This window comes from Halichoerus grypus, chromosome 9 (assembly GCF_964656455.1).
Source record: "Halichoerus grypus chromosome 9, mHalGry1.hap1.1, whole genome shotgun sequence".
Lineage (NCBI taxonomy): Eukaryota > Metazoa > Chordata > Mammalia > Carnivora > Phocidae > Halichoerus > Halichoerus grypus.
The window spans coordinates 140,572,152-140,595,823 of NC_135720.1; the positions used below are offsets into that span (position 1 = coordinate 140,572,152).

Here is a 23,672-nt window from a genome sequence, read left to right on the forward strand (position 1 = left end):
AAGGAGGCTCTTCAGCGTAAAGGCGAGGATGAGTTTCCCTGGCCCCAGTACAGCTCCCGGGGAGCCACATAACAGCCACCACAATGGTGACCACTGTGAGCTCCCAAAGAACAGGTGCGCTCAGACTGGGTCTTGCTGCTTGGCCATTGCTACAGCAAGAACCTCCCTCCTAACAAGACACCCTGGTTCTCGGATGCTCAGGTGCTAAACCCACTTGAGTGTCTTGAGTGTATAAGGTGTGAGGCTGCAGGAAGTAGAAAGAATGCAAGTTTTAGAGACCAAAATACGTGGCTCAGAGCCACTGCGCTGCCACTAACCGCCAGTGGGACCTCCGGCTACCTCCTGCCTTCTTTGGCCGTGGCCTTCTCAGTTGAGTGGGGCTAACGCACCTGCCTTTAGGTCTATCGTGACGAGGAAATGGTAACATTTATAAAATTACTAGTACGGTGCCTGTCGGGCAGTATTTGCTTGAAGAGTAGCAAAGTGCTTTCTCCAAGAGCAGAGTTAGTATGTCTTTCCTTAAAAATCAGATCCAACTCACACCATATTGGGTGAAATCTTTATGCAACATCTGTACTATGCTAGGATCTGAAAATAAATGTAGTAATATTAAATAAACAAATCTGCCTAGAAACCTATTATAACTGCTCATTTTAAACATTTATATATTCAGTCATCCAGAAGCACTGAAATGGTTTTAGCCATCACCCAATTAAGAATAGAAAAACTCACAGCCTTACAAATGAAGTTATTTATGCTATTTTGTCATAGCCTACAAGAAAATGAATTATGCATAGATTTATTAACAGTATGAAAATTTGTCCAAATCTCTAACACTCCTTTGCATAATTTAATTTCCCATTCCAACTGCAATTTAAACATACGCTTCCATTTAATTATTGCATTAACTGCAACCAGAGTTGTTGCTTATTTTCCTTCCTTTTCTCCAGTGATTCTTTCTCACAAGGCCCGTGGACTGCCTGGCAGAAGAAACAGATCATGCGATTATAGTGGGGATTCCACACCCATCCGCCAGGTCTCATGTTCCAGCCTGTTTTCCATAGCATCTGTTCGTCCCACGATTTTGAAACTTCAAAAGCCTTGGATGAGCGGAGTCACCCTTCCAGCAAGCCTACTGGAAGGTTCAGAGATGCTGTGGAACTTTCGAGAACTAATATGAAGCTGAGTGAGTGAGAGCCCCTGGATCTGGGCAGGATGGTCCCTCACAGCTCTCTGGGAAAAGGCATTTTCTGCAAATGGTGTGTGACCAGGGAGAAGCGGAATTGTGCCCGGGATTCACGCAACTTTAAAAGTCAACTCTCTTGTTGACTCTACGGGAAGTTCTGATTTGCTCCATTTCTGATAAGGACGCTCCAAAGGGTTTATTTTGGAGCATCGAGAAAGCCTGGTGGATTCCAATAACGCTACATAGCATGGCTTTGGTAATGGACCCCACGCATGCAATTATTGAATCAATGACTGATTGTTGGGCGCTTTGTGAGGACTACACTAAACTAAAACAAAGGGAAGGATTTGTTTTGTAACTAGAAGCCTGGAAACAATTTAAATGCCTGTCTTTTTTTAACAAAGAAAAAAATGTTGATTCATCTAAAGTGCTAGCAATATAAATATATAATAATTATGCACAAACATATAAACTATATAATATAAATTAATACAATTATATTTATATAATTTATATTATATAAATTTATATTTAAGTTTATATATATTATATATTTATATTTATATTAAATATAAATTTAAAAATATATTAAATATAAATATATTAAATATATTAAATTTAAATATATAAAATATATTAAATTTAAATTTATATGTATTAAATATATAATACATAATATTAAATATATAATATATTATTCATATTCATATTTACTATATATTATTATATATTCATATTTATATTATATATTCATATATTATATATTATATTATATTACATATTCATATTTATATATTATATATTCATATTTATTCACATAGTTAATTATATAAATTATAGGTGATCTACAAATAAATTAGAGAGGGCGGGGGGGGACAGAGGAATGGAGAGGGGGATTTTTCCTTCCCTTTTTGAGACTTCCGCATGTGACTCATAACCTGGATACATAAATGGAGAGTTGTGGCTATCTGGGGGGCATAGGAAATAAAGGAGTTTTGCCATTCTCATACAGCTCTGCCGGTTCATGAAACAGTACTAACGAGTACTTCTTACGTGCTGAATACCCGTTTAACACAAATATGGTATTATCGTCACCATTTTGCCAATACAGGGGATTAACTTTCTCAAGGCTCCCCAGGTCTGATTTTTCTGCTACACGGAAGCTTCCTGATGCCACGGCACTGCAAATATTTATTATATGGCATGATTCCCCGAGAAGGCCACCGGGAAGTGACAAACTGTGGCTTCGCGCCGAAGGGAAGACAACGAAGCAGGGGCCTGATTTTGCAGCGTGTCCCACGCGGGAACCGGACCCCCGGGACCTGGACCACTGCCCTGCCTCCCGCCTGCCACACAGCAGTGCATCTGACAGCTCTGAAAGGTGCCCTTCGAGCTCCCCGACTTTACTGAAACTCGGGGTTCATCTTTCAGAGAAAGAGAGATAGCAAGAGCAGGAACACAAGCAAGGGGAGCGGGAGAGGGAGAAGCAGGCCTCCCACCGAGCAGGGAGCCCGATGCGGGGCTCGATCCCAGGACCCTGGGATCATGACCCGAGCTGAAGGCAGACGCTTAACGACTGAGCCACCCAGGCGCCCCGAAACTTGGGTTTTTTTAGTAGCTCCCTAGGCTCTTTCCAACACGAGCCACTCAAGTCAGGTGTCTTTCTTTACAACAGGAAACGCGGCCCCAGCCCCCATGGACACGTGCCGGAAAACATCGAGTTTAAGCTAATGCTGGGAGGGCCTTGCCTCCGCCTCGGCGTGTTTCGGAGACGCACCCAGGAGGGAGACTCCTGACCAGGAAGCCGGACCCAAACTCAGGCTGGTATTTCTCTCGCTGATGTATCTGGTGATGGCAAGTGGCGAAAAGCCCCTTTCTCCATACCGGACTCGGTTTCCCAAAAGGCAAAATGGAGCTTTGGGAGCATCTGGAATTTATCTTGCTTCACAGTGACCTTGTGATACACGGATAATCGTGTTGGTTTTGTTGTTGTTGTTGTTTTTCACCAGAACGTTAGCAATGACGATATTTGAGTCTGTAAACTACTGATCACAGGCTACATCGGCCACGTGGTAGGAAGAACAAGGACTCAGGCTTTACCTTTCAACCATCTCCGAGTTTACACGTCTTCCACTAGGGGCCGCCTTGATCCTGCGTGGTGTGCCCCGGGGAAGCCTCCCGATCAGGGGGTGGTTCTTCTCACTTAATAGGATTTAACACAATTCCCTTCTATCTTCCTTTTGTTTTCAAGGCCAGAACCGCAGGTTAAATTACTCTCAGTTTGCTCATGTCTGTGATCCCCCAGCGCTGGGAGTCTGTGTAGGGAATGGCTTTCTGGTCTCGTTCCTTAGCTGCTCTGGAAGGGTCTGCCTGAGCCCAGAAGCCCCCTCATCACCCGCACTCCCTACCACAAGGGTGGGTGCTGCGGACCCACCAGCAGGGGCCCCTCTGCAGACTCCTGCAGCTTCTCCTTTTTCCCCACTAAGTTCTATCAGGCCCCCACCCACACTCCCCTTCCTTATGCACCAGAGCGATTCCTAGAAAGCCCTGCGAGAAATGAAATCCTAAAAATCCAGCTCTGCATCCCCTTCGACTTGTATCACCAGTTTGGGGGATGCCTTTCCTGCTGCCTCGGGGGTGGTCCCTGCAGTCCCGAGCTAGGTCTCCCCCAGCCCCCTCACGCACACCCCCACTCAGTGCCAAGCAGTTAACGATCTTTAAAAACATGTACATTCTCCAGGGACCCAATTAATTAAAGGTCAGGAGTAAAATAATCCTTCAGTTAAAAAACCAAGGTCTGTGACTTTGGAATTGCCGACGGAGATGGTCCTTCCGTGCGGCTCACTGCCGGGCACCACACCCCCACTGCACAGGGTTAGTGAGCCCCTGCCGTGTGCCAGGCGGGTTCTGCCCCTCTGCTCGAATATAACCTCCTGAAAGAGGCCTGCCCTGACCACCCAGATGATACAGCCCCCTCTCACTTCCTCTTCCCATACCCTGATGTGTTTTTCTTCAAGCTTATCCCCGATTAACACCAAGGGTGTTGTGTATTTGTCTTTCTCCTCCCCTAGAACGCACGTTCCATATCCTCAGGGCTTTCTCTAGACTCGCTGCCTCCCTCCTCCCATAAGCTCTACGACAGTGCCCAGGACATAGCATGCACTCAGTAAATGCCTGTCGGTTGAATGCACCGCTCAGAGACGACAGTTAGAAGATACTCGAGGAGGACTCGTCATAGGCGCCCAGGTCACCTGCGTCACGTGCCTGGGTCCAGCGCCCCTCCGCCTCCTGCTTAGGTTCTCCCCCTGACCCGCTTCTCTGTGGACACCACAGCCGGAGTGATCCCTCAGAAATGTAAGACCAACAACATCCCTCTTCTTCTCGTCTTCTAACCCTCAGATGGTGTCCCATCAAGGAATAAAATCCAAACTCCTAGCACGGTGTCTACAGACCTGGCCCTACATGCCTCTCCAGTCTCATCTCAGACCACTCTGGCCTTCTTCCTGCCCTCCTCACATGCCAAGATGCCACGCTCCTCACCAAGGGCCTTTGTGACCCTTGCCTCTGCCATAGAGGCTCTTTCCGGTCCTGCCCCGCCTTGCAGGACTGGCTTCTTTAGGTCATTAAGATCTCAGAGAATTTTCTATCAATTCGTGCCTTGCTACATTTTATTTTCCTCCTAGTGCTTAGCACCATGTGAAATTATGTGTACATTTGTTTAGAGGTTGATAGTCTGTCTACCCCCATTCTCCCGCTTCACCCCCACCCCCCCGGCTCCACACACACACACAAGCACTAAAAGGAAAGTTCCGTGAGGTCTGAAACCTGATCTGTTGGCCCCTGTGAGCCGGTCCTTTAGAGTGGCTCCTGGCACGTTAGTAACTGCTTGATAAGTCTGTGTCGAATGGCTAACTGAACGAGCAGATGGACAGATGGATGAATAGACAGAATGTTTTTGGAGTGTTATGGAAAGAGGCAAACTCTACCGTCATTTTATTCTTCTAAGTTGGAGCACGGACATGTAATTTTGAGTCTTTGCTTTCTAGGAGATGGAAACATGACATGATGTTGAGTCTTTCCTCCAAGGTCACTTCCCCAGGGAAGACCAGTCCTGACCTGCCTACCTAAATAGGTTCTCCTTCCATTGTCTCATATTCTCTGTACCTTTCTTTCATTCCTACCGCACCTTGTAATTATATATTGATTTCTGGAATTGTTAGTTTAACCTTGTTCTCCCCCAAGTGTACCTTGAGCTCAGAGCACCATGTCTTTTTTGCTCATCTCCATCTCCCTGGGGCTCTGTTCCGTGCCAGATACACAGGAAACTCCATTTACTTTTAGAGGAAGCAGCATTCACAACACAGATTCTAAATAACTTCCAAACAAGCAAGCAAGATGGATGTGCCTCTTGCACATGAATTTTAAAGCAGGAAACACATTGCGCATTTTTAATAAAAAATTTAGACCATTCCAAACTTCAGAATAATAAGCCCGTAATTCCAAAGTCTGGTAACTGTGAATGCAAAGAGTTGAGTTATGGTCTTGGTTCTGACACCAACTTTCCCGGCTGATCTACGGGCACTTACGAAGTCCACTGGGTCTCTCTGTTCTACCACCACTCTTGCAGCGGCATCCTGGGAATCGATGAGCCCACTCATGCCTGGGGTAGACAAGGAGATTCTGCCCCCAAAGTCCTGAAGAAGAGCAAGAGGACAAAATGTCCAAACCCTACATTCATGGGTTCTATTTAGTTTTGGTAGCAGCTAAAACCTATGTTTGAGCCACTGGAACATTCTCTCTCCTCCTCCTCTGCAGGCCCGTGCTGTCTGCCTGCCTCGGGGCTGGGTCCTCAGCAGTCTGTGTGCACTCTCTCCAGGGTCGCGCTCGACAGCAGGGAGGGCCGCCCCGCGCCGGGCTGGGCCGGGTGCCAGGAAGGAACAGCAGAGTGATGGGTCTGCTCCCCAGCTCTGACTGCTACGCGGATGAACTTGCCATCTGCGCCCCGGGTCCTCGTCAGGCCTCGGTCTCCACCAGTTACAGCTGCTTGCTGAACACTTGCAACTAGATTCCGGGACGACACCTCCAACTCAGCATGTTTGAAATCAGGCAGGTCATTATTTCCTCCGAGTGCCCTCTTCTTAGCCAGGGTCGCACTATTTCCTGGGTGATCCATGCTCAAGAACCTGCGGTTATCTCCGGCTCCGACCTCTCCATTAACCCCTGTGTCCCATCACCAAGGAAGTCTTCCATCTCTTCAAGAGCAATAGGCACCTTCCTAGCCTAGCTCTTTCCACCTGATGCCAAGGCTCCTGCTTGCAATGGCCACGTAACAGACGTCTCTCATCCGTGGCCTCTCACCACGTTAAGTCTTTCCCCACAAAAAAGATCTGACCTTCCTAGAACAGACAGGTTCACATTCCCACTTCTCGGAAGCCTTCGTGAGCTGCCCTCTACTCCAGGATAAGGACCAGACTCTTGGGTCTGACATTCAAGGCCATCTGAAACTGCTACCACCTACCACTCCAGGCGAACCAGCCTGCACACACGAAGGATCCCCTGCTCCAGTCAGCCTGAGGGACTCCCCGTGCCCCGGGGTCATGAGCGTGAGCTCCCTCCAGACGGGCCCTGCGGACTCAATGGGAGCCTTTGGATGTGCTCCTTCTACTGCCTGTGCAGAATTCCCCTTCCGTGTCTAAGTGCAGATCACAGCCTGCATGACTGCCCCTCGGAGGGCACATCTTCGCTCCTTTCTCACACCATCCTTTCCATCTGAAACCCCTTCCCCTCATCGACCTTCACCCGTCGCAAACAACCCTCAAAGGCATGGCTCACATTCAACTTCCTTCGTGTACTTTGGCGAACAAACCTTTGACTCCCTCTGTCTTGCGTTTACCAATCTCACCGCAAACTCGCTGTTCAGCGTTAGCTCGTCAGTTACCTTTTCAGGCTCGGTTCTCCACTTCAACTGGACTGTCCGTTTCCTGAGGGCCAAAGCTTGGTCATAAACAGTGTAAGAGCCTCAGCTAACGAACGGGTGATAAATATCTGTTGTTTGTTATGCTGAGGTCTGCACTACATCGCACAAAATGATTTCTCTTTTTTTTTTTCCAAAGAATTTTGCATGATATACAAAAAGGTTGGGGGCGGGGTGGACTAAAGCATCATCAGGAGACATAGCATCACCCAGCAGTTGCTTATGTCACAAAACACCAACGGAAGAATTCTGCTTAGTTAAATAGGGGGCAGCGTGCAGACTGGGGGGAAATGTCAAACCAATTCTGATCACTGCTGGTCAGGCAGCTCAGTGAAAAGGGCAGAGAGAGAAGCCTCAGCCAGAAAAACCTGTCAAAGTGGCCCTCCAAGCCTGGCATCACACCCCTCCCTGCGAAGGGGTACGGACCAAAAATACAAACAGGTTATGAAGTCACCTACGAAGCGCCTGCCACAGTTCCCCCAGGAGAGGTACTGAACGGACATTCGCTGAGTTAACAAATGCATGGACCAATCACGGATGGAAAAAATTCTGATAGGGAACGACGTAGTGATTCTCAGTCTTTGAAAGGAAGATAACTTGATGATTGCCCTTTTTTTTTTTTTTACAAAAACATCCTTTTTTTAGTCTTTGTCAGAGATACAAAACCAGACTGAGCAGACCACTAATGTGACCTAATCCAAACTTTCCTCTACTTGTATGCATCATTGCCCAGATTTCAACTGTATATACACAAGGAAAAAGACACCTATTTTGGAACCTCTATTTTAAAAGTGTTAGTTCATTTTGAAGACCTTAACCGTAACGTTAATGTTCTAGCGTTGTTTCACATAATTGCTCATATACCACAAGACAGCTAAGTTTTATCTCTTCAAATTTAATTGAAACCCAAAGGACAGTCTCTCTGTATCGTATAGAAATAGAGAATATTTAATGAGTAAAGCATGTGATACTTACACTCCCTTTAGACTTTCTGGATCCTACAATAGGAGGTAGTGAAGAAGCTTTCTGACTGTGGAAACAAATCGCAATTTAGAAATCTGAATGTTATTGACAAATAATACATAATGCAAGATAACTGTCATCCCAACTTATCACCCCAACCTGCAAGTCATCTGCTTAAGGGACACAGGTGTTTCACAAAAAGTACCACATACTTTCCCGATTTCACAAAGACCACCATAAAATCATTAAAATCCAGTCCCAAAGACCTTTAATGTTCAACATTAAATGATTTTCACTGATGCTCCCTATAAACTTTTAGTACCACCTTAAATTTTTTTCGTAGCATTTTTATTCAAATCCCCAAACTTTCTGGATGCATTTCAAAAAGTCACTTCCTGGGGCACCTGGGTGGCTCAGTTGTTAAGCGTCTGCCTTCGGCTCAGGTCACGATCCCAGGGTCCTGGGATCGAGCCCCACATCGGGCTCCCTGCTCGGCGGGAAGCCTGCTTCTCCCTCTCCCACTCCCCCTTCTTGTGTTCCCCCTCTCGCTGTCTCTCTCTGTCAAATAAATAAATAAAATCTTTAAAAAAAAAAAAATCACTTCCTAAGCTGAGTGATGGTTTTGCCAGACTGAGTCAAAAACAATAAACGTCCATTGTTTTCAAAGTGTCTGCAGTGTCTATGTCAGAAGCTCAGAATGGCAAAACACCGGCGTTTATATTCAGTGAGCTTCTAGACCGGTCATTCTCAATAAAAAATAAAAGTTCTCTTTGGCTGTAGAATGTTGTTCCACAGATGGTAGGAAGAGACCTATCTTGGAACCCACTGACCCCTCTGGAAAGAAGACCACACACGGATGAAGGTGTGTCTAACTAATCTGTCAGAGAGAGGCCACCACGAGACACAGACTTCTCATCGCCCTTGAGAACACACTGTAGCCCACAGCAGGTGAACCCAGTGTTGCTCAGCAGAGATCGTGAAGGATCTGACGTCATGGACGGCCAAGGACAGTCGTCAAGAAGTCTGCTGGAAAATAATTCTAAAGCGCTGGAAAACCTTGTGCTCCTGCCCACTCCAAACACCGCCCCGAAAGTCCATTTCATCCCTTACTTATTTGGAAACCCTCGGCCAGCCTCTCCATCAGGCTTCACAAACTCCAAATTAATGGAGAACAAATTGGTGACCTTCTGCTATCTCTGTGCAAGTAACCCACACCCCAGCAGAAGACAGCCATGAAAAGTCAGGTTCTGAGAGCTAAGTGGCCACGGAATGTGTGGAAAAAGCAGCACAGGTGGTAAAAAAAAAAAACCCCACCATGAGCAAGCCAGGGGGTGTCTGCATCTGCCGGGGGGGGGGGGGGGCAGGGTTCTGCGTGCATGCCTCCGCCAGCCCTCTGCTCAGCGGAAATAAGGCACCTTTCACAAATACATGACATTTCCTAGAGAAAAGGGGTCACAATGCACTGTGTGTAATTAAAAGTGCAATCTTCAAAATAAAAGTACAATCTTCAAAATTTTGCATATAATAATTATAGTCTCTCTTGCTGCTCTGTTTACTTGCACAAGGAGAATTATATTGTATTTATCTCATTACTATTAAAAGGGGTATAAAATATTTTTTTTTAACACTTGTAGATGTTCGTATATGCACCAACTGAAAACTATTTGGTCTAGCTAACCAGTGGAGACATTATTAAAACTTCGAATGATGTATGCTATATAGAAGCCCTCAGCCCTGTATCTTCTTCACCAAAATAAATCTTTATATTTACTATGAATTTGTAAGTGAGTGGTTAAAAGAGATGCTATCTAACCCTTCATAGATTCCCCCCAAATTATATTTTTGTGCAAAAAAAAAATCTCCCATCTCCAATAATGGCAAAAATCAATCAATCAATCAAATCAATATATATCAAACATGCTTTCCATTCTAACTTATGAGCAAGATTATATAAGATATACCGGTGGTCAGCATAAGACAATGTTATTTCAAGTGGTAACTAAAATAAGAGATGCGAATGAGGATGAACACTTACCCATAGGACCTTCTCATGGTGGACTTGTCAAAAATTAATTCACCATAAGGCAATTTCTTAAACTTATCTCTGCCGACAGCCACGTAAAACTGCCCATTCTCCAACTCGGCCCCGCTCTCAACAAGTTTTCCTTCTAACGTGTAAAGTCTGCCAAAACATGAATGCCCACAATTAAAATTTAAACAAGCATGGAAGAGCTACTTAAAATTACAAAGTTCAATAGAAGCATTCCTCTCTTAAGTTGGCTCATTTGTTACTATGCTAATTATTGAATTCAAAATGCCTCAAAGTCATTAGATTCTACTAAATGCCAGTGTTACAATGTAGAGACAGTTACCCTCTCTTTGTGTACAAGTACTTCATCCCAATCAACCTACCAACCCAACAGAAGGATCTTCTCCTGCTGCCACAGTAAGATTTCAGACGGAAAGCCCTGACTCACATAGAATGTGGTGCTTTATTTTATTTTTTAAGATTTTCTTTATTTATTCATGAGAGACAGAGGGTGGGTGGGGAGGGGCAGAGAGAGAAGCAGGCTCCCCTCGGAGCAGGGAGCCCAATACGGGGCTCAATCCCAGGACCCCGGGATCATGACCTGAGCCGAAGGCAGACGGCTCAACCACTGAGCCACCCAGGCGCCCAAATGTGGTGCTTTAAATGGACTCAGCTCCCGCTGAAGATCGGTTCTTCTATTTCTATCTTGTGAGCACGTTTACAATTTATTTTCTTAATGTATTTGTCAGGTTGACAGACTTACTGCATTCTGTGCAAGAGCCCTCAGCCAAAACAGTACATCCAAACACACACAGAATGGGGTCCGAAAACAAGAGGCAAAGGAGCCCCTGGAGAGGATTAATGATGCAGAACGCATAGCATTCATGCCTCTTCCTTTTTTTTTTCTTTTTTGCCTCCCTTCATCTTCCCAGAATCAAGGGATTTCACAAGGACCTCCCTTTACTGTAAAACTGCTGCCGCAGACAACAGTGAATATGTTACTTATTAAAAGAACAGCGATAACTTTACTAGACGACTTAAAGTGTCCACAGAATTTTTTTTTCCTAAAGAACAAGAAATAGCCGACTATTAGAAAACACCATGAAAAAAGCTATGCCTATTTTTGAAGGTTATAAACCAGAGTTCGTGACTGGAACGAATTTAGAAAAAAGCATTTAGAAAAAAAAAAATTCTCAGACTTCTTATCTTACCTAATAAAGGTTAGTGACATTTGCAAAGAAAAAAAAAAAAAAGACAAAGGCATTGATCTGTCTGCTTCTTCACCAATGATGTAAATGGCCATATCAAAAGAAGCCAAGAAGTACATAGAAAACCGGCCACAAAAACCCTGAAATGTGTTTGGGTTGATTTAATATAAAGATGCTCCCTCTTTATTACACTGTAATTCAATCCCTACAATTCTAATTATCAACACTTAACCCAGATTTTCTGGTTTTCCCTCCTTAACCTAGACCAGGGTTTCTGAACGATGGTTCTATTGGCATTTTGGATCTGATAATTCTTCGTTGGGGGGGCAGGGGGGGCCTCCCTGTGAACTAACTGTAGGTGCTCCTAATAGCACCTTTGGCCTCTACCCACTAGATGGTAGTAGTAGCTGCCCCATCCCCAGTGTGACTACCAAAAATGACTGGATGCTGCCAAATGTCCCCTAGGGGCAAAATCGTCCCAAGCTGAGAACCCTGGCCTGGACCCAGATATTCATTTTCCTTCAAAACAGGAAGATCGGAGTCAGTAGTTAACTTTTATGGCTTGAAATTAAAAGACAGAATCACTGTGGATCTGGAAACAGCCAAGATTTGACTGGTTTCCTCTGCAGGTAGTTAAGCATACGGAATAAATTCTAACCCACGATTTTAGGCTTCTTTTATAGGACTTTATTTGACCTGCTTTCTTCCTTTTTTTGCAAAGGGCAAGAAACATAAACGGGGAGTTGAATCGGTTTTAATGGGATGTTTCTGATATATAAATATACTGAGGCACAGGGAAGGTCCAACCATAAGACTTTTTAACATTCTGTTAAAGGAAAATGGGCATGTCCCAAGTGACCAGCAACCAAATCTCACTCATATCTGGCATTATACTGAGAATTAAGTTTCTCCAAGTATTCAAATATTGCAGTGGGGGAACATATATTTTCATTTCTGTATTTATACTTGCATATATTTTATTTCCATGTGTGAATTTGTCAGATCAATATATGTATGAACAGGTGTATCTGGGCATGCAACTGTGTGTATATATCTTTGGGTGCTTTATATTATTTATTGAGTGGGTTTACACTTATGTATATGTCAAAAGACACAACTGCATATCTAAAAAAAGAAAGAAAGAACTTTTAAGATCTGCCTTCACTCCTGACACCAAAATAAATCCAGAAGGATCAAAGGTTTAAATGAAATTAAAAGTACAAGATGAAAACACTGCAGAATATTTTTATAATCTTGGAATTAGGAAAAGCTAAGCTAGTCATAAAACTTAATGATCATAAGAAAAGACTGAAAATTCGACTGTACCAAAATTCAACTTAACTGTACACATACACACAAAAAAAAAACCATAAAGAGAATCAAAAATACAAACTGGAAAATATTTAAAACTCATAGGAGAAACGGCCAGATGCCCTAATATGTAAAGAGTGTCTATAAATCAATAAGATAAATATGCAAAGGCAATACAGATAGTTCATATATAATGAAAGATAAATTTGTGGGATTTATTTCGAGAATAGCTTAGTAGTTAAGAGCATAGGCTCTGGAGTCAGACTGGGGACCAGTGACTCTGGAGCGTCCTGGGATTTTCCTGAAAGCTTCTGAAACCCATCCACCCAGAGAAGAAGACTCGGGCGTACCTGTGGACAGCCCCACTCCTCAAAGTTACTTTTTCTGTGACCATTTGTAGCACATGATCCCACTGATTCAAGGTTTTTCTGGGGATGAGGAGGCGAGAAGCCGGACTTACGAGGTCTCCATTTGCAATCAAGCTGGGAAAAAAAAAAAAAAAAGCAAAACCAGCCAGCCACGCCATTTGAAACAGTTATAATTTTTAAGCTACAAAACAAATTCCAAACCACAAGGAAAGCAACCTTCCAGCCTCAAGGTAAAAGTCTTCAACTTACAAGATCGTGCAGGGCTCCTGAAGGGGTTTTCTAAAGCGAGCAGACACGTTGATTCTGCTGTGCATTACTGGCTTCACCTTTAAAAAACCAAAGAAATGCACATCACTGAGTGTGTGTTAGGTTTTCTTGTCTTTTTTCTAGGAGTTAAAAACTACGGGTTTTCAGGAACGGGCTGAGACCTGTTGTGCCTTTGTTAAAAACTTGTGCTTTTCCCCCCAACTACATAAACACTCCAGGCTCGCTTTCTAGCACTATCGTATGCCCTTAACAAAGCTCTCAAGAAAAATTTCCCTTAAGCCCCGGCTTTACTGCTCATGATCTGTGCCCACAATCGGGCCTATCCTGAGAATTTTAAGGCAACATTTTAAACACTTCTTTCTGTAACACAGAAACAAAGTAATCTTATAAAATCTGGAACTCTGAAGGGCTCCCCCTCCAGCCAGGCATACTCCTCTCTGGGGCTGAATCTAGCCCTCTCTCCCCACCCCACCCCACCCCTGCACGTGATCCCATATAGCCTCACCCCCCCAAGGCACGTGACCCCATCGCGTTTTCCCCACGGATTCCACTTCTCCCCTCTCCATCAGCCCACTTTCTCTAGCCTTTGCTTCCAGGTTCTCCACCGCAAGAAGCACAAGGCCCCCCAGGGCCCCCTCTGCCTGAGGCCAGGTTTGGGCTTCCAGCAGCCCTCTCCTCCCTAGTCAACTACATAGGGTTTTTTCCTGAATCGCTACCCCTCATGCTGAACTCTAAAATTCCACTGCACACACTCACTCTCAGCAGATCATTTCCTTCTGAACTTAAGGAAATTCGGGCAAACGGGCATGAAGCCCCTGGAGCTCCCTTCCCTCCACAACCCACCTCATCTCCCTCTTCACCATTTCTCTCTGTTCTGCCTGTCTCCGGTGGAACCTTAGCCCTTTTTAAAGCTAACCCCCACCTTGGTTTTGTCTCCAGCTACCTCTACTAGATCCATTAATCATCTGCTGCCAGTGTGCTTCCCTGCTGATTTTTCCCAGAGCACTTACCATCATCTGACACCTGACATATTTTATTTATCTGATTTTCAATTGCTTGCCCCTACTATGTCCCTTTGGTGTTACCCTCAATATTCCCTAGTACGGTACTGAGCACATACTTCATACTCTAGTAATTTTGTTCCAATGTCTTGCCTCTTGACCTTGATTATTTAAGACCTTCCTCGTTGGATTCTTGAATTAAAGGTGAAGGTGAACATGTCATATAAACAAATAACTTCAAAATTCTTGTTGAATGGGCTAAAATGTGCTATTTTTCTTTAGAGCATACATATCTATAAACATAACACACAGAAATTGATAAATACACGCCTTAAAAAATAATCATATAATTCTGAGTATATAAGTTGTTACTGGAATTAAATCAAACCACTTGTTTTGAATAGTAATTGTTTTCCTCATTCACCATGGCAAAAATTTTCCCCAAATGTTCATGATTAACCAGGTGAACTGAAGATTAACCTTAAATATATATTTCTTTGAGTCATTATAATTAAATTAACGAGGCTGTTTTCGGATATACTAATAATAGAATCTGAAAAAAAAATCCAATATATCTGAATCGGAAAAAAAAAAGTAAGACCATCGTATAACACAATTGGAACTCTTTGGAAAAAGTACTATTTTTAATTTACAGTGCATTTTTTAATTGGCATTTCAAATAATAACTTCAATCGCACACACAAAAATAAGCCAAATCAACTGCACATAAGGGAAATTTTTCCAGAACCCTTTTCAGGGATGAGGGATTGGTCATGTGGTGCTAATGTAGAGAATTATGGCTTTAGATAATGGAAAACATAATAATCAAAATATGTCTCTAAAATTTGTAAATTTTCTTATTGGCCCATACAATTTCCCTTGCCTTTTATTTAAAAATAAATAATATTACCTTTTATTTAAAAATAAATATTTGAAATATGAGTATAATGTTAAGTATCAACAACACACCTAGTTAGGGAGGGATGGACACCCAGGGATGGGACATGAGGTACTCCCACTCAGACCCTGGGTACCAGGAATGGCTTTCATTGGTGACTGATCAACGGCTGGCCAATGTTAGTTGTGGAATCTAGGACTATGGGACCAAATCAAATGAAAAAGTATCAATTCAAAATGCAAACTTTCATTTTGGACCCAGCACACTAATAATCCTCCTGATTGGTTTGGTCAGTTGGGAACCACCACGAAATAAAGGGAGGACATGCTTACAGCTGATCTCTTGCCTGGATTCTTCACTGGGTTCAACGCTTGTCTCGGAAAACCCAGTTTATCTGGATACCCGAGAAGTAGGTAAGCCTAATTAATCAGAGAGAAGAGTCATTCCCTGAGTGGAAATTAGACAGCTGAACAGGTGGGTAGGTAGGTAGGTAGAGAGAGAACTGAATAAATATTTGGCTCACATTTTTCTTGAAACTAGTTCTAAAGCCAAAGGTGGCAAAGTGGCATAATCATGTTTACTCTGTTAGAATGAGGTGAGTCAGGACTCTACTGCTGGTCTTCGGATACAAATCACAGGTGCTTTCCAAAATACGCCCGTGTCTCTCCAATCTTCTTTAGATTGTGTTTATGTCACAGATGGCCATGATAAACACTTTTCAAAGCCCATAATGCTTCATGTGAACCTAGTAAGTCTATACGTGATTTAACTCAAGTTCACCAATTCCACATGACATTTACTAGGACAATAACCACAGCTGGGTCAAATTCAAGTTAAAACCTACATGACTCAAAAAACATGAATCTGTTTGTTATAAAAATGAGCTCAGTGAAAGCAAAGTTGTTGCTTTGAAAATACATCTTTGAAATAATAATGCCAAAGCCTACAAATGGAGTAACTGACTACAGGTCTACGATTCTGAGCTCTAGGACTGACCGCCAACACTTTCGACGAGAACCAATTCAATGACTTACACCTCATTTTCTTAATCTGCAAAAATAGGGATAATCCTGCTAAACTAGCCCAAAGGGAGGCTCCATGAACTAATTAACCAAGAGGCAATGCCACTCCCTGGGGCTGTTAGGCTGAATGCTTCAGAGAATCCACCCGCCTCAAATCTCAGCACTCATCACCTCTGAAACCTCTAGAAATCTAGGCCAGGAAAATCAAACTCAGTCTCAGGACCTGAGAAAATGATGCTGTTAAATGAGCACCATCCCAAAAATCTAGTGACCGCTGACCTCTTGTAAACACTCATTATACAATTTTAAAAGTCAGTATTAAATCACTTTTTTAAAAAAATACATCAAGTTTTTGTGACTGCCCATAATAAAGATAAATCTAGGCATTTGGGGGGAAAAAATGTAATGAAGTTATTTATCTGCCAAATATATGCCAACCCACACAAAGAGAGTTCAACTCTATTTTCCTTATTGTATGGATTTAAGAAACAGTAGGTTCTCCAAATGGTAATCTTCGGGGAAACTTTGTTGTTACTACTTTTCAAAGACAGCACATAGCATCAAAGAGGAAAACAAAGTCCTTTACAAAATGTTTCATCAGTTTTCACCACTTTCTGATAAATGAGGAGCCAAACACGTAGAGAAGACACCAGAGTTGAAAATAACTTGCCTAGGAGTCAATACAGCAGACACGTCCAAACTAGGAATTGTTCCAAAGTTTTTAAAGTAATTATCCTTTTTTTTCAATATTACCATTTTTTTAAAGATTTATTTATTTGTTTTAGACAGAAAGAGAGCAAGCAAGCATGGGGAGGGGCAGAGGGAGAGAGAATCCTGAAACAGATGCCCTGCCTCGGCACTGAGCTCAAAGTGGGGCTCGATCTCAGGACCCTGAGATCATGACCTGAGCTGAAATCAAGAGTCAAGAGTTGGACGCTTAACCGACTGAGCCATCCAGGTGCCTGTACTAATTTTTAAACAGAAGAAAGACTGGCCAAGATGCGTGATGGATGGTGATAATGCAATGTCCTGTGGTGATGTTTTATATGATAATTAACAATTGGAAAATGCCTCTGTCAGAGCGTATTTCATGCTAAGCTTCAAGGAATGAAACCATTTATCATGGAGATACTCCAGGTGCATGGACTGAAAGAGAAATGTGACAAGGGAAGGCTGTGTAACAAGAGGTGGGGACAATAACCAAACTGCTCAAAAGAATAGCTGACTCACCCTCTCCTTGGATTTCTATCAATGATATTACATTGCATCTCAATTAGTATGAGTTGACACATTCTAACCTACAGAGTAACAGAGACCTACTGAGACACAAAAATTACACCATTTTCCTACCACTATTTTTCCCTTTTTCATATCTGAGGAAATACATTCTAATAACTGGTACGTAATTTGACAAATAAAATGCATCTGCTCTGCCTGTATGAGATTGTTTTTTCATTTTAAAGGGGTTTTTTTTTCCATATTCAAGTAAACTAAAGAACAGTTCCACTTCGAGTTAGGAGGTAGAAGGTTGGAGGGGACTATTGTTCCCAACATGACAACAAAAACTGAAAGATAAGCTAAATAGCATGATTTTTTTTATGTTAACTTCCCATGTCATGTGTGCGTGCAACAGTGCACAAGGGTTCCTATTTCCCCACATCCTCACCAACACTTTTTGATAACGGCCTTTCTAATATGTTTGAACCTGTGAACTGATATCTCATTGTGATTTTGAGTCGCATTTCCCTGATGATTAATGATGTCTTTTAAGTATCTTTTAATGTACCTACTGGCCATCTGTAGGTCTTCCTTGGAAAAACATCTACTCAGATCTTCTGCCCATTTTTTAATTGGATTGTCGGCGGGGGTTGTCATTGAGTTGTATGAGTTCTTAATATGTTTTGATATTAGCCCCTTAGCAGATCTATGATTTGCAAATATTTTCCACCATTCAGTGTCAGATTCACAATATCATAACCAAGACCCATGTCAAGGAGTTTATTGCCTATGTTTTCTTCTAGGAGTTTTATGGTTTTAGGTCTTAAACATTCAAATCTTTAATCCATTTTGAGTTAATTTTTGTATATGGTGAGAGGTAGTGGTCAAGTTTCATTCTTTTGCATATGGCTGTCTGTCTGGTTTTCCCAAAACTATTGAACAGACTGTCTCTCCCCACTGTATATGCTTTCCTTCTGGTCATAAATTAATTCACCATATATGTATGGGTTTATTTCTGGGCTCTCTATTCTGTTCTGTTGATCTATATGTCTGTTTCTATGCTAATACCATACTGTTCAAATTACTGTAGCCCTGCAGTATAGTTTGTAATTGGGGAGCATGGTGCCTCCAGCTTTGTTCTTCTTTCTCAAGATTGCTTTAGCTATTTGAGGATTTTTGTGGTTCCATACAAATTTTAGGATGATTTTTTTCTATTTCTTTGAAAAAACGTCATTGGAATTTTGATGGGGATTGCACTGAGTCTGTAGATTGCTCTGGGTAGTAAGGACATTTTAACAATATTTATTGTTCCAATCCACGAGCATGGTAAACCTTTCCACTCATTTATGTCTTCTTCAATTTCTTTAATTAATGTCTTGTAGTTTTCAATACACAGTCTTTCACCTCCTTGGTTATTTATTCCTAGGTATTTCACTCTCTTCAATTCAATTGTAAATAGTACTGTTTTCTTTCTTTTCTTTCTTTCTTTTTCTTTCTTTCCTTCTTTCTTTCTTTCTTTCTTTCTTTCTTTCTTTCTTTCTTGACAGAGAGTGTGCACATATATGCACATGCAGCAGGGGAGGGGCAGAGGGAGGGGAGAACCTTAAGCAGGCTCCACCTCAACATGGAGCCCACCATAGGGCTCAATTTCACCACCCTGGGATCACAACCTAAACCAAAATCAAAACTCAGACTCAACCAACTGAGCCACCCAGGCACCCCTCTTTATTTTTCTTTCTGACAGTTTGTTATTAGTGTGTAGAAATGCAACTTTTTTTGTATTAAGTACATATCCTGCAACTTTACTGAATTTACTTACCAGTTCTAACAGGGTTTTTTTGGTGGAATCTTTAGGGTTTTCTATATATAATATCATGTCATCTGCAAGTAATGACAGTTCTACTTATTTCTTTCCAATTTTGATGCCTTTTATTATTTTTTTTCCTTGCCTAATTGCCCAGGCTAGGACTTCCAATAGGATATTAAATAAAAATAATGAGAGTGGGCATCCTTGTCTTGTTCCTGACCTTAAAGGAAGTTTTTAGTTTTTCACCATTGAGTATTTTAGCTATGGGCTCATCATATATGGCCTTTATTCTATTCCCCCTATTCCTACTTTGTTGAGAGTTTTTATCATAAATGGATATTGAATTGTGACAAATGCTTTTTCTGCATCTATTGAGATGACCATATGATTTTCATCCTCCATTTGATTTCATTTATCCACATTTTGTTAATGTGGTGTTGTACCACATTGACTACTTTAAGGATGTTGAACCATCCTTTCATCCTGGAATACATCCCACTTGATTGTGGTAGATGAACCTTTCAATGTATTGTTGGCTTTGGTTGGCTGATATTTTGTTGAGGATTTTTATATCTGTGTTCATCAAGGACACAGGCCTGTAATTTGTTTGCAACATTCCTTGCCTGGTTTTGGTATCAGGCCCAAGGTATCAGGGTAATGCTGGCCTTATAAAATGAGTTTGGAAGGCTTCCCTCCCCTTCTGTTTTTTGGAAGACTTTGAGAAGGATTCATATTAATTCTTCTTTGAATGTTTAGTAAAAATTCACTAGTGAAGCCATCTGGTCCTGGACTTTCGTTTCTTGGTGGGTTTTTGATCACTGATTCAATCTCCTTACTAGTAATCCATGTTTGGATTTCATCATGATTCAGTCTTGATAGGTTGTATGTTTCCAGGAATTTATCCATTTCTTTTAGGTTGTCCAGTTTGGGGCATACGATTTTTCAGAGTAGTCTCTTCTAATCCTTTGTAATTTCTGTGGTATCAGTTGTGACATCTCATCTTTCATTTCTGATTTTATTTATTTAAGTCCTCTCTCTCTTTTTTTTCTTGGTGAGTCTAGCTAAAGGCTTGTCAATTTTATTTATCTTTTCAAGGAACCAGCCCTTAGTTCCACTGATCTTCTTTAGTCTTTTTAATCTATTTCATTTATTTCTTCTCTAAACTCTGTTAGCTCTTTCCTTCTACAGATGTGGGGCTTCATTTGTTCTTTTTTTCCTAGTTCCTGAATGTGTAACGTTAGGTTGTTTATTTGAGACTTTTGTTTCTTGAGGTAGGTTTTTATCACTATGAATTTCCCTCTTAGAACTGCTTTTGCTGCATCCCATAAATTTTGCTATGTTATATTTACATTTTTGTTTGTCTCAGGTATTTTTTTATTTCCCTTTTGATCTCTTCTTTGCTTCACTGTTCAGTAGCATTTGTTTAATCTCCACATACTTGTGAATTTTTCACTTTTCTTCATGTAATTAATTTCTAGTTTCACACCACTGTGGTCAAAAGGACGCTTTACATGATTCCAGTCCTCTTAAGTTTATTGAGACTTTTGTGGCCTAACATAGAATTATGATCTATCCTGGAAAATGTTGAACTCTTTATCAGGTAAATTACTTATCTCTACTTTGTTAAGGTCTTTTTTCTGAGGTTTTATCCTGTTCTTTCATTTGGAATGGATTCCTGCGTTTCTTCATTTTGCTTGACTCTCTGTGTTGGTTTCCATACAGTATATGAAACAACCAACTCTCCCAGTCCTGAGGACGTGGCCTTATGTAGCAGGTAAGCCCTGTTCAACCCTGCCCCAGCCCTTTGTCATCTCCCAACCTTTGAGCTTGCCCAAGCAGCTTATTATATTTTTAAGAGCTCCCAGTAGCTGAAGATGTGCCAAGACCAGTCAGTGTCCCTAAGGGGAAGCTCGCAGCACCTAGATTCAGGCTCTTTAGAATCCAGATCCTCAGGCAGCCGCTGTTAAAAGCATGTAAATATATACAGTCCTGTACACAGCCTTGGGGACTGCAAACATAAGCCCCACGAGCCTGGAGATCTGGCAGGTCTCACGGGCAGCAGTCACAAAAAATTAGGGTTCTAGACATAAAAACCAGGGTACTAGCTCTAAGTAAAGCTCCCATCTAGGAGACACTGGTGCTCTGCAGTATGGCAGAGGGAGAACATAAAGATAGCACCCATGTTCCACCGTCTCTGGAGAAGATCCAAGTTAGTCCCTCAGCATGTATACACTCCTCGGGAAGGAGTTCCAGGTTTTGAGTTTTCTCCCATTTGTGGGTTTGCCCTGCCAGGGATGGGGCTTATGGTAAGTTTGTGTCCCAGCCTTTAGAGTTTGTTAAGAAATTTGTTCCACATGTAGCTGTAGACTCAGTGTGTCCGTGGGAGGAGATGAGTTCAGGATCTTCCTATGTCATCATCTTAAACTGGAACCCATTATTTTTTTAAATGCATCAAAGAACTTAGGATGCAAAGAAGCCTAAATGATTTGGGGCGCCTGGGTGGTTCAGTCAGTTAAGCATCTGCCTTTGGCTCAGGTCATGATCCCAGGGTCCTGGGATCGAGCCCCACGGTCCTGGGATCGAGCCCCACATCGGGCTCCCTGCTCAGCGGGAAGCCTGCTTCTCCCTCTCCCTCTGCCCTTCCCCCCTTGCTTGTGCTCTCTACCCCTCTCCCTCTCTCTTTCTCAAATAAATAAAAATCTTTTTTAAAAAAAGAAGTCTAAATGAACTAAATTCCAGAGAGGGATGAGCCCTTTCTAAGTGAGAAGAAACCTATACCTCCTTTCACCCTCGGGGGTACAGCCAGCCAGCCAGTGTGAGGGCGGACATGACAGAGGAGACCCAGATGTAGGGCAAGTCTATTTCACCCACTCATTCTTCCCCACAGGACCTTCTTTAAGTGCACAGAAGTGTAACAAAAGCTAAGAGCCAGGTAAAAGAGCAGAGAAAGCGCTCCCATGGTGTGGAAAGCTGGAGGTGGGGCTGGAGCTCACAGATAGAGCTCCAGTGATATCTAGCTCTGGGCAATTTTCAACCTGCTGCTTTTGCACTGGGTCCTAGGGCGAGCACGTCTGTGCACAAGCCCTTTGAGAGCAGAGTCTCAGTTTCCTACAGCCGTTTGGGTCTCTTGGACATACGCCCTGTCAGTTTTCAAAGCCAGACATATGGAGGGCTTGTCTTGCCAGAGCATGGTCCCAAGCACTGGGGGTGCCTGACATGGGGCTCAAACCCCTTGCTCCTCAGGGATGTGCTGCATTTTTGCAAGATCCCTACATCTTGTGGGTAGCTGTGCTGGGAGTGGGGTTTTGGTCAAGACTTGTCTCTGCCTCTCCTAGAATTCTCAATGTGGTCTTTTCATCCTTTGTTTTGGAGTAGATACTCAGGTAATTCTCAGGTCTCTTTCAGAGAGAATTGTTCTATAGGTAGCTGTAGATTTGGTGTGTCTGTGGGAGGTGGTGAGTTCAAGGTCTTCCTAAGGCTGCCATCTTGAATCTTCTCCAGATTTTTGTGATCAATGCAAAATCACAAGAGATACATAATGCCCATGTGCTCTATTCATTTTCGTAACAAATTTCTATTAAAGGGGTTTTTTAAAACAAATACACATTTTAACCTTGGGTATTTCTTACAAAACATATCCTATACAATATCTGACATACTAAAATATCTTTTTCTAGTACTGGGCTCTTTGGGACTTAGGGAAACTAAGGTCCAGAAATACTGTTAATCTGGAATAGATATTTGAGGTATATGATCCTCTATGATAGTGAAGAAAAGCAAACATGGAATGTGTAGCTGGAAATTCCATCCCAGTTCAGCAATATGTTGTCTAACTCCATCCTTCTGTGACCACGGTCAGTTTCCTACGCTAACAAATATTCCTGCCCATGCCTAAATGTTAGTTCTTACCCCAGGATTCCATCCCAGCCTTCTTCTCTCTATAACTCAAACACTCTCCCTGGTCACATTTATCCAACTTGATGTTATTTATTATCAACATCACTTTGTTGATGATGATCCAATCTCTATATTTAGTCCAGATCTTTCTCCTGATACCAAACCAGTTTTTTTTTTTTTTTTTTTAGTGTATACCATGCCTAGAACTGCATCAAACACTTTCCATATGTTGCCTTAACTTTTTACATCATCTTCATAAGATAGTTATTTTCAAATTAAGTTTACAATTGTAAAACACATCAGAATTTATAAAATGTTTTCATTGGGGCATCTGGGTGGCTCATTCGGTTAGGCGTCTGACTCTTGATTTCAACTCAGGTCATGGCCTCAGGGTCCTGGGACTGAGTCCCACATCAGGCTCTGCGCTCAGTGGGGAGTCTGCTTGAGGATTCTTTCTTTCCCCTTCTCCCTCTGCCCCTCCCCCCACTCATGCACACTCTCTCTCTCTCACAAATAAATAAAA

The 23,672-nt window shown here is 42.4% G+C and overlaps 1 protein-coding gene across 1 annotated transcript in view; it reads right to left on the bottom strand.

Annotated features, from left to right (window-relative positions):
• DCDC2 (doublecortin domain containing 2) overlaps positions 1–23,672 on the bottom strand; it is a 147,540-nt gene that overhangs the window by 91,001 nt on the left and 32,867 nt on the right. Inside the window, exons 3-6 of the mRNA XM_078054422.1 lie at positions 13,289–13,365; positions 13,022–13,153; positions 10,159–10,305; positions 8,136–8,190 (exon numbers count right to left, since the gene is read on the bottom strand). Of these exons, the coding sequence (XP_077910548.1) occupies positions 8,136–8,190; positions 10,159–10,305; positions 13,022–13,153; positions 13,289–13,365 (411 nt within the window). The remainder of the gene's footprint in view (positions 1–8,135; positions 8,191–10,158; positions 10,306–13,021; positions 13,154–13,288; positions 13,366–23,672) is intronic.